The sequence below is a fragment of the Glycine soja genome, chromosome 14 (genome assembly GCF_004193775.1).
Source record: "Glycine soja cultivar W05 chromosome 14, ASM419377v2, whole genome shotgun sequence".
Classification (NCBI taxonomy): domain Eukaryota; kingdom Viridiplantae; phylum Streptophyta; class Magnoliopsida; order Fabales; family Fabaceae; genus Glycine; species Glycine soja.
The window spans coordinates 759,170-771,492 of NC_041015.1; the positions used below are offsets into that span (position 1 = coordinate 759,170).

The window sequence follows — 12,323 nt, forward strand, 5'->3', positions numbered from 1 at the left end:
AAATATTTTTATCTAAGTGATTTTTTAAGTAGCAGATAGAATTTGTTTCATAAAATAAGGAAAAAAATATTTTTTTAAGTAAAAATAATTTTAAAAAAGAAAATAAGTTATTTTATTAAAATAAACATTTATTTTAATAATAATTTTAAACAAACTCACCGTATAATAACAACTTACAATATTGCATGTTTAGATATATAATTAATAAAAAAAATATTTATTATATGATATATGGAATAAATAAAGGAAAAGAAACATTAAATTTATCAATCCTTCAAAGGTTTCACAACAATAAGTAAATTTTATAATATACGACATATATATATATATATATATATATATATATATATATTAAATATGTATATTTTTAATTATAAGTCTCAGATGAGATAATAAATTAAGCATTCAATCCTTTAACATATATAAAGTGCGAGGGTGACAAATCAATTTTCTTTTTGGTGATAAAGGTGACAAATCATTTCATGCCCTGTGTATGTGTGGAAATTTCATGCCATTTTTTTTACAGTATGGAAATTTCATGCCTTAATGTGCGAGTTTTGTGGTTTGGCCTTATATTTTTATTTCGCTTTAAAAAATATTATGACTAAATTGCAGAAAATAATGAATTATCAATTTTGTTACTATGGTTTTATATTTATTTGACTAGGTTTAACTTATAATGTCACATATTTTCTTTAGTATTCTTTTTATTTAAATCAAACAATCCAGTCCACAACTTTAAGCTGTGGAGCCAATTACCATACATTGTGAGAATTAATTTCCATGGTATTTTTATGGGTATAATATTTTTAAGGTGTATTTATCAAATATTAACTTTATACTGAAAATTTAAGAAATATATTTAAATAACAACTACTAATTATTTTATAACTCATTTAAATATGACATTTCAAAAAATTAGTGCAGGAATACTGCCCTTCTTTGTTCGAGTGATTAGCCTGTTGTATCTACAGTTAATATATTCAGGATTCTAATATCACTGTTATTGATAGACAATCATGTCTTATTCTAATGTGGTTTCATCTTTGATTATGTATAGAAGATTATTTATTAGAAGATATCAATTTTCTTGAAAGATTTCACATTTTCAAGAATTTATTTTTAACTATGAAATTTTCTGAGTTAATATATATAAAGAGGGATTAAATTACATTGGTATAATTTTGATAATTATTATATTATTTTTATAACTTTATAGGATGTGATTTTTATTGATTTACTCATTGAATTATATTTATATATTATTAATATTGTTTGTGTCAAATTTTGTCAAAATTAAGTAACAACAAGAATGTAATCAAATAATTAATATTTTAGTATATTTTGAAATGTTTGTATTACGTCGATTTTAATTTATGTGAAAAAAGTAACAAATGATTTTTTATTGATATCAAAATTTGTATATGTGATACGTGTAAAAGTAACTTTCAATTCAACAATGAGCTTTAAGAAAATATTATTCAGATGAAAATTATAAAATAGTATAATAATTGTCAAAGTTACATTGGTGTAATTTGATCCCTCCTCTCTTTATCTATATATAATTAAAATTTTATCTAATGAGAAAGTGATTTGTATATTAGAGAATAAATTATATTGATACTTTTGAGATTTTTTTTTAGATTGCACACGATTTTTTTTATCTCTAAAATACTTTAATTGTTTGAAAAATATTACATCATATATCTTTTTTAAACGATTTTTTTGCAAACATTAAAATAGCAGCCAAGTTATGTGTAGTTTGAAGAAACTTAAAGGGTGTGAATATAATTTACTTTATTAATATAAATAAAAATGAATTTATATCATACAATTATAAATAAAAAAATAAGATTAAAAACTTTTAAAAGTCAAATGATAACTTAAAAGGTATCATATTCAATATGAATAGAGAAAATAAGATTTACAAGAGAGATTCAACTAAAGGTGAATTGTCAAATTTTCAAACACAGATGAGTGATGAACAAAATTGATGATACAATACACTGACAAAAAAAAGAAGCAATGTAACTTTTATAAAAATCACTAAAAAATAAGGGTGTGTACCTTAATAAATATTTGTGAGATTTGTTAAGGTAAACACTCTAATTTTTCAATATGAGCATGTTAACAAATTATAACCTAAGAATATCCTAAAATATACCAATTATGTAGTATCATGAAAGTCATATTTATAACAATTTGATGATAGTGTAAAACTATTTTACAATATTATTACATGATTATTAAAGTTTTTATCTCTTCATCTCTCTACACAGATGTGCACACAAAAAATGCTCGTTGGCTACCTAAAAATCAATTGCTATAGGTAGTGAAGCGGTCGCTAATTTTCTTAGCCATTCAGAGACCGAACGTAGTGGTGCTAAAACCCAAATTGCTATTAGCAACTGATTTCTGATTTGCTTATACTGAATATTTTGGCCGCTAACAAAATGTTCCGTCATAGAGTCTGCGGTTGCTTCTACATTTTAATACTTGCAATTTTTATATCAGTAAATAAATATAATTTAGTAATATCTAAGTGTTTATTATCTTTTAATAAATATTCAATGTTAACGATATAAAAAACTAAGTTTAATAATAAGTTATATTTTTCAAGAATAAATTTGACACTAAGTTATAAAGTTCAATAACTAATTAGTCATTAAGTTATATCAAAAATGTAAATCTCACACCTTTTACACATTTAAGGATTAAATTAAAATTTTTATTTTTTCAATAATTAAATTGTCACCAATATATACGTTTAAAGACCAAAATGATTATTTATATTTTTTTCTTTTTTAGATCGATATATTGTTCATTTCTTAACCATTATACATTTTATTAATTTATAATTATTTTTATATCTTAAATTTTTTAATTACCTTGTGTCGAGCTATAAATTTATAATAATATCTTTTATTTTAAAGTTTTAACTTGAATGAAATTAACTATTTTATACAAGGAATTTAATAAAAATATCTAAATATAAATGTGTGCCACTGTTTGTCTTTTCATATTTTCACTATTCCTCCCCTCCCTTCTCTCATAAGTGATAAACTCTACTCTCGTAACAGCATGCATATGATATATTCTTTTATGTTTTTAATATCAAGTGAATGGTTTATTAAGTTACAAATGGATATCATGAATCAATTTTAAATATATATTTTTTTTATCTTCAAAATGAAATATATTTCTAACTTACATATGATATATCATGTTATGCTTTAATATTGAATGAACATTTAACTTAATTTTTTTTTTATCTCTTTTGATCTATCATTTTTTATATATTTAGTTCTAACTTGAATTTGAGTATATTTTTTTTTAAAATTATCAACAATTAAAACAGTAATATACAATAAAATCGTGATTCCAATGTGTAAAACATTAGCACACCCTTTTGTGCAATAAAAACATGATGATGTAATGCTTTTAAGGTAGGAGAAAAAATATACAATAAAAACAAGATTTCATTGCGGGGGTGGGGGGTAATATGAAAGCATGATTTCGTTGTACAGTGGAATCATAATTCCATTTTGATTTTGTTCTAGGAAAGAAGAAATGTATAACAGAATCAAACTTCTGTTTAATATTTTTCCACTGAAAAAAATGTATAACGGAAGTATCAAATTTTGCATAATAAAATCACGTATTTGTTGTGCATCAACAACATCAAAAATAACAAAATTGTGATTCCGTCATGCGAAATTTTACAACAGAATCATGATTTCGTTTGACCACAAACAAAAAATAAAATACCTAGCAACGAGTGTAAGGTGGGATGAGGAAGGATAATTTGGTAATTATACTTAGCTGATAGGGGTCAAGAGCAATTGGGCCAATGGTAGCACCCAATGGCGAATGATTGTTGGACGGGGATATTGGATCGCCCAATTAGGCCGTATAGAGCTGCTGTTTCCTTAATAGAAGATTTTTCAATATCTTTGTAACGCTTCCTTAAATCCCTTCTGACAATATAATTTAAATTCTACTTTTAACATGGCAATTCATATTATGTTTACTTATAAATAGTATTATAGTAATATTTCAATTATTTTAGATGATAAAACCTTGATGGAGGCCACCTTGCTCTGAGGTAAGTTCCATCCTTGATTATGAGGACGTGCCAAATAACATAGCGGAATATAGTCTTTTAGTCGCTTAGTCATTATTTGCATTTTTGTTTCTGTCAACCATATTTAGCTGAAATTTGTCCAACCAAAACTTGGTCACCCTTGCAATATATTACTATAAAAGAGCATGCGTGTATAGTATAGTTAGTACGAAATAAAGAAACTTGTTTTATTGAATTGATTAACGAACTTTACAGCGTGATTGCTCATAGCGGGCCTTCTCTTCCGCTATTATTTACAAGCCACTGCCCAAAAATATATATCATGAAACACAAAAGCCTATCTTAGACGTGGAAGCAGAGCTTGATAAACTCTCCTGCGGTGGTAATGAGCTTCGCAGTCACCATTAGGATTTGGGGTACAAGAAATTTTTTGGGGAGGTGGTTGTGTTTAGATGACTGTTCCACTAGGAATTAAAGCATCCTTGATTACTGTGACAATCCCACTTTTTATGAAATACCCATCTGTTTCCCTTGCAGCTTCTTGGACATTGTCACTGTTAATAATCTGAGAATTGGAAACAAACCATAGATTAGATTTAAAATATCTCGTAACATGTCACATGAATGAAAACAATGTATGGCAACACAGTATGAAAAGAAAACATGGATATATTTAGTGAGAAAGCCATTTTTATCCCAATGAAGAGCAAATCCAAGTCATACAATTGTATATGAGTGATCATTCTCATGATAGAGACTAAAAGTTTTTTGAAGATAGATTATTACTTAAAGTAGTTACATGAATTTTTTTAAATAAGCACATGACTGTATATTTTAATCTTGATCATTCATGATAAAATCCAAGGGTCAACATTTATTCTTTTCTCAATTGATATGTCCACACAAATATATTGGAGACATATTAAATGAAAACTATTTTTTACTGTGAGAAATCAAATCTATAAATTTGAACCATACAACCAAATATAAATGATTAAGATTAAAAGTTAGTTAGTGTCACATGACCACTTAAAAAGTCTTAATTATTGTATCATTGTGAGAAATGAGAATATTTAACCACAATCACCAGATAAATTTAATGATTTAGATTGCATATTTAATTAGAAATCTACCATGATCTTTAATTAAATAGAAATAAAATTACACAAATTTTATAATTAAATATGCAATCAATATTAAAATTATCAATTATTGGACATAACCAACAACTTGTCAATCAATGTTAACATATAAAAGAGATAGTTTCTTAAGTGGTTTTGATACTGATCTTCAATCATAATTAAGTTTGACTTCAATAACCATCAAACCTTAACTGTGTAGGTTATTGAGGTGAAACTCCAATTTTGATTCACAAAACAATGCCAAAATCACCTAAAAGCTACTATGCCTCACCTGTTGTCTTGGGAAAAAATGGCTTAGAATGTAAAACAACGAACAAAATTGTATATAATAGAAGATGCTATAACCTTGACATTTTCCCCAATTCGAGCATTCTTGTCAATAATTGCCCTTTTGATATGAGAGTTCCTGCCTATACCAATTGGAACACTGCCTTTGGCAGCCAGAAACCTCTTATCAGCCTCCGTCTGGAACACAACAATCAGAAAACCAATGTTGCAGTTAGAACTGCTAGTCAAACTAAAGCCAATCCTATTAATCTTATCCACATGCAATTGCAAACTCACAATCGATGAATTCATCTAAGTCTTTCAACCACTTTGACATTCCTTGTTGGCTATTAAAACTTGGAAATACTAGGTGTAACCGAGCACAAGTTATTTAGCCACATTATTACCTCGTAATAATCTGCCCCCATTAATAACGTGTCTTCAATAATTGCACCTTCTGATATGCAAGATCGCAGCCCAACCACAGAATGGTGAATTTTGCAGTTCTATGGCACAAAGTATGGAATACAAGGTTAGTTTCCTATAAATAAATTAATCTCATTATATTTGACATCTTTGTTAAGAATTGTATAAATCTCATGTACAGAGCAGATCAGTAGAATGTGAAGGTTCTGAAATGCTTACCTTAATCACACATCCTTCACCAATAACACTATCAGTGACATCAGCATCAAGCATCTTAGAGGGAGGCAAATATCGTGGTTGGGTGTAGATTGGAGATGAACGATCATAGAAACTGCAATCAATATGCCAAAACGCATGAACACATAAACATCAGAACCACAAAACACTATCATTGAAATACATTTGTCAATATGATGGATATATCAAATAGGCAATTTACCTGAAGTCAGGCACAGGCTTTTTGGTGATTCCCAGATTTGCATTATAGAAAGCCTCGATTGTACCAATGTCTTCCCAGTAGCCATCATACAAGTAAGCTTGCACCTGTGAATACACACAAACATGCCGTACAATATTCTCAAAAAATTGCATGCTAAATTTACCATGCAAGAAAATAACAGGAAAGTTTTTGTAATATTAAACAACCGGAAGGAACACATACTCTCATTCCAATAGAAGTAGCACCAGGAATCACTTCACTCCCAAAGTCATTTGCACCAGGAAACTTCTCACGGAGCAGGTCTAACATCACATTTTTGCTAACAACATATATACCCATGCTAGCAATATAAGGCATTTCTTTTGCTCTCTCGTCATCAAGACCCAAAATTGTAGTATCAACCTAGAAAAGAAAAGTGGCATTTTTAAGCAATTGTTCAGGTAATAATTTCCAGATAAATAACAACATATAATACATCTTATATGGGCTTGCCTTCATAGCTTTCAACTGTTCTCCTTTTGGCTTTTCAGCAAATTCAATTATACGCCCCTCTTCATCAATCTTCATCAAACCAAATGCAGTGGCACGCGCTTCATCCATTGGCAATGCAGCCACAGTGATATCAGCATCAGTTTCCCTATGCGCTTGGATAAATTTCTCGTAATCCATTCGATACAAATGGTCACCAGCCAGAACCAAGAATTCCAAAACATTGTGCTCTTCAAAAAGCCACAAATACTGCCTCACAGCATCTGCAGTACCCTGCAATGATCACACCAAGTTTGTTAAAACATCAAATCAAGGGACAACAACAGTTATCATCGCAAGGTACCAAAATTTAGAGTCAAGGCAGTGCTGGCATTACCTGGAACCAATTAGGATTCTCAGGACTCTGCTGAGCAGCAAGAACCTCAACAAATCCCTCATTTTTGTAGCCACCCATGTTGCTTGCATAAGCACGAGAAAGGTGTCGGTTTAACGACGCAGAATTGAATTGAGTGAGAACATAGATCTTGGAGACATTGCTATTCAAGCAGTTGCTAACAGGAATATCAATAAGCCTATAGTTAGCTCCAAGAGGAACAGCTGGCTTTGCCCTCTTCTTGGTGAGTGGATAAAGCCGAGTCCCAGCACCACCTCCAAGTATAATGCCAAGCACACTCTATAAACATTTTAAATTGGAATCAGAATCAGAACCAGAACCAATCCACATCCAATACAAATATCACAAGATCAAAATTCAAACTATTGTGATCTAAAAAAAAAAATCCCTGTTTTGAATTTGATCCACAAATACACCCTAATAAACATATGATTGGGGATTTGAAATTTCTCACTAATTTTATGTTGTAACAATGGAACAAAGACAGAGACAAAAAAAAAAAATGAAGAAAGGAGGTAAACGAACTCTGCTAGCATCGGGATCAAGGCACGTTTGTGAGTTTTGGGAATCAGAAACTGCTTTAGGAGTAACGATAACTGGACTGCGACCTATTTTTGGTGCCAATAAAACTGAATCTGTGGGAATCTTGTCTCCACAAAGTTGTGATGCAGAGAAGGAAAGGCTGCGTGGAACGCTTTTTCTTCCCACAAAGGATGAACGGGAAGAAGCAGAACGTGGAACATTGAGAGAACCTATAGCCGCCATAGATGCCATTGCTATGTGTGTGTGTGTTGTGACTTGTGAGTGTCTCGGTTGAAAGAAACAAATAAGTGAGTGTGTGGTTCAGAATTGGTTTGTGACACTGTTAATATGAAAATGGTGTTGGCTATTATTATGTGCCGTATAGTGTAGATACTATTAGATACTTTGGTAGATGATTTTTTAATTTATTTAAAAAATTAAAAAATCTGTCGTTGGGGGAAAAATAACGACAAAGAACATTTTCGTAGGATAGAGATGCAAAATTGCAAGTGGAAGGAACGATTTCGCAATTTGAACCGTTCTTTTATTCGAAGGAGATGAAAGGGTAATTTCATGGTTGAATGACCACCGTTGAGATCACTTCAGATCTCGTCCCCATGCATCTGTCTCGGTCTATTCTATATCTAGGTATATTTGATTCTCAATTTTTAAGATTTTCTTTTTTCTTGAATGATTGGATTGTATTTGGGTTAATTCACTTTTTTTCCAACCAACTTAATTACGGCATTTGATTCTTTATTTGGATTTCGAGATTCTCATGAGCTTCCAACTGGTTATAATATTAATTTTTAGTTTGAAACTTACTTATATTTAAAGTTTTTTCATCTTTCTTAAAATTATATTTTTTGAAAATTAAATCTAGATTTTCTTCCACAAATTTGACTTATGTTTGTCAGTTGAGTTACACCCGTTAATTGGATTAAACCAATTTAATACTATTAGAATATGCTAATAAATATATATATATATATGTGGGTAGCTACAGTTTACTAAGTAAAACCATTTAAAATAGAGTTGCTTGCACTTGAAAAGGCTCGGTAATTATAGACTTATTTTATTTTATTTTTCCTCGTTATAAAACAATGATAAAAATGCTGGACCGACTTTGGGGCAAAAAGCCCAAAAAGTAAAAAGAAAAAAGCTAGGGCCTTAGAGTCATAAAGCCAGAAGGGTCAGCAAAATAAGCTAACGAAGCAAAAGGAGGAATGCTTTCAAAATAGTGACAAGAAATTATGTTAATGAACCTATATGACATTTCGAGGACTACTAAATTTGTTGAACCATATGGCTTTGAAGACAAATTAAAGAAGAAAAAAATAAGCATAAAGAAAATTTTAGATGGTCATTCATTGTATTTAAAATACAAAACAGCAGTTCGTTTGGACTGATAGTTAGTGAAATTGTTCAAGGCTTTCTCTGGCGTTTGGTGCTTAAGTGAGTAGTTAATATATGCTACACATTTGGGAATCATGTGATCCATATCCATTCTTCTTGCTAACCTGATTTGGGTGTCCCTTGTGGATGTGCATAGTCATTGTGCCCTTATCTTAAGGGGGAGTTTGTTTTAAGGAATATCATTTTTTCACTCTTCACTGTGAGAGTAAAAGTTACCAAAGACATAGGAATGTAACTTTGCTACAAATAAAAGATACTTCAAAATCTCTTTTCATAACCTTTTAATAAAAATGAATTTCGTATTGCTAGAAATTAATAGAAAAAAATGGCATAAAACAAACGCCTCAAAGTTCAGGGTATCTATTTAACTAATGCTGGATGAGTGGATGAGTTTGTTTTATTATAATTGTCCTTAGTTTCTTGTAGTATATTGTTATTCAACACATATCACGGTTAACAAAAAAAGAGTGCCATAGCAAGATGATCACATGGTTGGCATTGCATTCTTGTACTGTTTCTTTAGCAAGATGAACCATGCACTGACTAGGTTGCCTTCTCATTTTCCATGGGAGCAATTGTATGCCACACAGGTATCACGGCTTCAATGAAAGGAATGGACTTCTCTGACATACACGAGCTTATACGGGTTGTAGCTTTCAAGCACGGACTTGAGGGGACTAGTGGGGGCTACAGCCTACAGAAGAAATATTAAATACTATGAGATTAACATGTATTTATATATAGTTCTGATCAATTTCTCTATAATATATTTAGATTTTTTAATTTATATGAAAATAATAATATTTTAAACTTATGTGATATGGGAATTAATGGGGACTATTATATTTCCTAACTACTTAATAATTTTTTGAGATGGAGGAATTGGTACACCTCTTGTTTTTTTTTTATATATATTATTTATGTAAAAAAATTTCTCATTTATATTTTCTTTTTGGTATTTCGGGTGTTATGGTTTTGGAACTTTGGATTGGCAGCAATTCAATTTGCTTTTCTTTCTTTAAAGGCCACCAACCATAGTAGGGTGGTAATTATTAAAAATGGGTGCAAAATTTCTTTATAAGGTATCTTGCTCGTGAATGCCATCAGTGCATTGATTAAATCCTTTCTTTCAATACAATTCCATGTTCAATTCACCTGTGTAGCACCTCTAGAAGGACGATTTCATGAAGTTTTCAAGTTAAGGGTTGGTCATCAATTGTATGATACGATAATCGTTACTATCGAACTTTTGGAAGCAGAATGGAGGCATAGCTAACAAGGAGTGAAAACAATGACTTCTAGTGAATCGGTGATGCTAAGCTTGAGTCTAACTTTATATCAATTTTGTTACCGAAAGGAGTAGTTTCATAAAAGGTATCATTAGTTTTCTTAAAAATTAAGAAGAATGCGGGGCATATTTTCTTACTAAACTGTGTAAATTAAGTTTGGTGCAAGTTTTTATGCCAAAACAAAGTTTAGTGAAAGTTTTCTCTAGAATCAGTGTTCAATTTGTAATGCTTACGTGCCTCACTCAAATAGTCCAATATTATTATTACATTTCAAAGGGAAAAGGGTTACGTATGGGAAAAGATGGGCAATAACAAGGCCCGTGTATATTTCATTTTATTTTATAAAAAAAGATTTTTTTTTTAACTTGGGAATATCCTTGGTCTAAAAGTAAAAGATTAATTTAATAAAACATTAAGATAGAACGGTATGAGAAGTGAGATTCACCAAAATTTATAATTTTTAGTATATTTATTTTAGTTTAAAATAGAGAAAATGTTAGAGATAAAGACTATTAAAGAGAGTTAACATTTTTCTTTATACGGTTGTTATTATTAGTTAATTTGGTGTAGTAGTAACTAAGATGTGTTTTTACTTAATGCATTAGATTTTAACTCTGTTGGACAAGAAAAAACTTTTATTTTTTTACAAGGTCTCTAATTGTTTTTTACTTTTATTAATTTTAAAAAGGCTCCACCTCAAATTTCCTTTTAGGTTTGGATTAACTTATCAAAATAGAAGTTGAGGCAACTACTTCAGTTAATAACTAACATCTAATATCCAATAGTTGAGAACTTATGCCTGATATAACAACTGACAATTGATGACGGGTGATCGTTGATTTTTGACGGTTAGCCGTTGACGATTGATAAATGATACCTGACAGCTAATAGCAAACTTAGAATTGTTAGAACAAAGTTAGGATCCATTAAAATTAGGTTAGTGATTCAAGTGTTCAAGAAGGCGCAAATTGTGTGAACGCACGACGAAAGCAACAACATGACATGGTCAAATGCACTTCCCTAAAAAATAGGACAAGTAGGCATTGAAAGATAACTACTACTTTTTTGCACAATAAGAAGAAAACATTGGCCTAAAACGTTAAAAAATGTTCGAGAACATCTTTCAAGCCCATTACCCATGACGGAAGCCATTCCTATAATTCTTTAAATATATTTTTGGTTCTTATATAAGTTAATATTTGTTTTTAATTTTAGTCTATAAATTTTTCTATTTTTAATTTTGATTCCTGTAAAAAACATTTATTCATTTTTAGTCTTTGTAAGTGTATATTTTTTATATTTTAATTCATATAAATACAAATTTATAAAGACAATGAATAAATTAAAATCTTATGCGGATCAAAATTAAAAAAATGTAAATTTTTTGAAACTAAAAATAAGCAAAATATTTTAAAAGAACCAAAATTAAAAAAAAAATTTAAAAAATAGAAAACATTAATTTATATAAACCAAAACCTTAAGCAACCTATAATTGCCATACTGACTTAGGCACCAGAGAAACTACTATCAACTGAATTAGTCATTTTTGGGATAGATGGTGCAGGCTCAACAAAGGTGGGCCCAAAATGGCTCAAAGAATGAACAAGGCCTAGAAGTAAAACAAGTTAATAAATTTTGAACATGGATAGCTATCATTTGTATGACATGCTTAATTCTAAGTTATATATATATATATATATATATATATATGAAAATTAAAAAAAGTACATATTTATAAACATCTTAATTTTTAAAAATAACAAATAAGTGCAAACAAAGTCGGTATTTATAAGCACCAAATCACATGTGAAAAGACAGGTTATTAATTGTTACATTGGAGCCTACATTGTTTGAT

At 29.7% G+C, this 12,323-nt stretch overlaps 1 protein-coding gene across 1 annotated transcript; it reads right to left on the bottom strand.

Annotated features, from left to right (window-relative positions):
* Nucleotides 1-4,286: 4,286 nt before the first annotated feature.
* Nucleotides 4,287-8,034, bottom strand: LOC114384785 (glucose-1-phosphate adenylyltransferase small subunit 2, chloroplastic). The gene is made up of 9 exons (XM_028344573.1): nt 7,767-8,034; nt 7,224-7,520; nt 6,851-7,120; nt 6,581-6,760; nt 6,359-6,462; nt 6,139-6,250; nt 5,901-5,999; nt 5,572-5,691; nt 4,287-4,649 (listed from the first exon to the last, which is right to left on the bottom strand). Exons 1-9 carry the CDS (start codon nt 8,013-8,015, stop codon nt 4,533-4,535), a joined length of 1,548 nt encoding a protein of 515 aa, XP_028200374.1. The 5' UTR covers nt 8,016-8,034; the 3' UTR covers nt 4,287-4,532.
* Between the last annotated feature and the right edge of the window lie 4,289 nt (nt 8,035-12,323).

Bases quoted from the DNA above. Each gene is read 5' to 3' on its own strand.
- LOC114384785 (XM_028344573.1), bottom strand. From the start codon at position 8,015: ATGGCATCTATGGCGGCTATAGGTTCTCTCAATGTTCCACGTTCTGCT. The intron at 6,463-6,580 runs GTATGTGTTCCT...GTGTATTCACAG, and splicing joins CTACTTCTATTGGAATGAGA to GTGCAAGCTTACTTGTATGA. The intron at 5,692-5,900 runs GTAATAATGTGG...GTTGTGTTCCAG, and splicing joins TGGGGGCAGATTATTACGAG to ACGGAGGCTGATAAGAGGTT.